This window comes from Chiloscyllium plagiosum, chromosome 15 (assembly GCF_004010195.1).
Source record: "Chiloscyllium plagiosum isolate BGI_BamShark_2017 chromosome 15, ASM401019v2, whole genome shotgun sequence".
Taxonomy (NCBI): Eukaryota; Metazoa; Chordata; class Chondrichthyes; order Orectolobiformes; family Hemiscylliidae; genus Chiloscyllium; species Chiloscyllium plagiosum.
This window is the reverse complement of record NC_057724.1, coordinates 79,084,954-79,087,042: the sequence shown is the minus strand read 5'-3', so window position 1 is coordinate 79,087,042 and position 2,089 is coordinate 79,084,954. Positions and strand designations below refer to the sequence as shown.

The following is a 2,089-nucleotide window of genomic DNA, read 5'->3' as shown; positions in this document are numbered from 1 at the left end:
GCTGAATGGCCTGTTTCCACACAGGAAGGATTCCATGATTAATCAATTTTCTCTCTTGCTACTAGCTTTTTCGTCACCTAATGCTGGTTCCTGAAATACTTCCAAACCCCTGGCACATGACTAGTTTTCATCGCTTTGCATGCCTTAGTTTTTGATTGTGTTATGATCCCAATACATATTATGATTGGATAAATTAGATCCCAAACAGGAACCTGGCTTGATTTCTCATTTTTTGTTTTGTTTTGGTTAGTTCAAAAGTTTTGGTCCCTCACTGATGCATAAGTGTGCCCTGCTGCAGAGTTTTGCTTTAACAATAAAATAGACGTTTATTGAGAAATGACAATAAAATAATTTAGACTTTGAAAACAAATTCAGAGATTTTTAAACACACAATAAAAGCATAATCCCATTACTCCCAGCACAATCCTTTATAAATTGTGAAGAAACAGAACAGTTTTTGAATAGTATCCAAAACACACACAGGTACAATGCCCAAACAGTACATATACAAAGCTCAAACCACGGTCCTTACATCAAACGCAAGTAATTTTCAGCCAAGAGTGTGTCTGACGTTAAGAATGAAATTAGAGCGATCAGGATCTCAGCTCAAAGCTTTAAGTAACATTTCCAAGCAGTTCTGGAAGGAGATGACTACTAACTCCTCAAAGTAGTATCAGTAATAAAGAAAAGCATACATTTATTACTGTTGGAGGATCAGAACTGAGGGAGAGCAGCATGTCGAGGTGTCAGTGTTAATGAAGATCTACACTGTGAAAGGTCAGCACTGAGGGAGCTCCGCACTGTCAGAGGGTCAGTGCTGAGGGAGCGGGCACTGTCAGAGGGTCAGCACTGAAGGAGCTCCGCATTGTCGGAGGATCAGTGCTGAGGGAGTGGGCACTGTCAGAGGGTCAGCACTGAGGGAGCGGGCACTGTCAGAGGGTCAGCACTGAGGGAGTGCCGCACTGTTATTGGGTCAGTGCAGAGAGAGCTCTGCACTGTCAGCGGGTCAGTACTGTCGGAGCTTCGCACTGTTGGAGGGTCAGTACTGAAGGAGTACTGCACTGTCGGAGGGTGCGTGTTGTGATGGGTTAGGGTTTGATACCTGACCCTGACCTGATGTCTGTTTGACCTGGGCTCTGGGTGAAAGGGGAAGCCCAGGCCCTCACTCCCGGTACAGGAGGGTATCAGAGGCTGGGTCCCAGGTATAGCTCCATCTGCGGGTTGCCCCGCACACACAGCGCCCAGGCCCGGGGTATGGGCCAGTCCTGGTGCAGGTGAGGCCTTGTCCAGGGCAGCCTGGGGACCAGGAGCACCGGTACCAGCGGCGATAGGTGAGGTGCCAGGCGAGCTGGGCGAGGGCAGCAGCGGCTAATTTCTGGGAGTATCGGTGGAAGAAGGTCACAGAGAGGAGCAGCAGGCCATTCCAGAGCAGCAGAAATGTGGCAGTGAGAAGGAAGAGCAGCCGGAGGGGCCCACAGGCCGTACGCCCAGCGCCCATGTAATTTCGGAAGGCTGACAGCTCCTCGGCTAGTACCAGTGAGGCGAAGCAGAGCACGAAGGTGTCCCCAGACAGCTCATAGCCCAGCCACAGGCGGCCCGGCTCCAGGAGGCAGGCTGCACGGCGACCCGCTAGGCCCCAGCCTGCGGCTCTGGCCCAGGCCCAAGCTCCAGCCTCACCTCCTGCCTCCTCCTCCTCCACCAACAGCAGCAGGCCCCGGGCTGCAGACTCGAAGCACGATCCAGTTACCTCCTCGATCCAGGAGAAGGCCCGGGCACACAGTAGCCGGACACCGGCCCCCACCGCCAGGCGACTGAGGGGCTTCAGGGCCGGCAGCGGGTTGCCTGAAGGCCCCGAGCTCAGCAGCAACACATATCCTCCCGCCAACAACACCGTCCAAGACCAGCAGCACTCCACCAGCCGCCTGCAGGGATGGGGGAATGCAAGAGGAGAGTAAGAATGGGGGAGAGAGGGAGGGGAGAAGGGGAATGAGGCAGAGAGAGAAAGTGAGAGAATGAGGGAGAGATGGGGACAGTGATAGAGTAGGGGGAGGAGTGAGACAGAGAGAAAGAGAGGGGGAAAGCGAGTGAG

At 53.1% G+C, this 2,089-nt stretch overlaps 1 protein-coding gene across 1 annotated transcript in view; it reads right to left on the bottom strand.

The window, feature by feature from the left end:
- Positions 1-1,013: 1,013 nt before the first annotated feature.
- LOC122557525 (fat storage-inducing transmembrane protein 1-like) overlaps positions 1,014-2,089 on the bottom strand; it is a 2,498-nt gene continuing 1,422 nt past the window's right edge. The window contains exon 2 of the mRNA XM_043705274.1: positions 1,014-1,922. Coding sequence (XP_043561209.1) covers positions 1,163-1,922 — 760 coding nt within the window. The 3' untranslated portion in view covers positions 1,014-1,162. The remainder of the gene's footprint in view (positions 1,923-2,089) is intronic.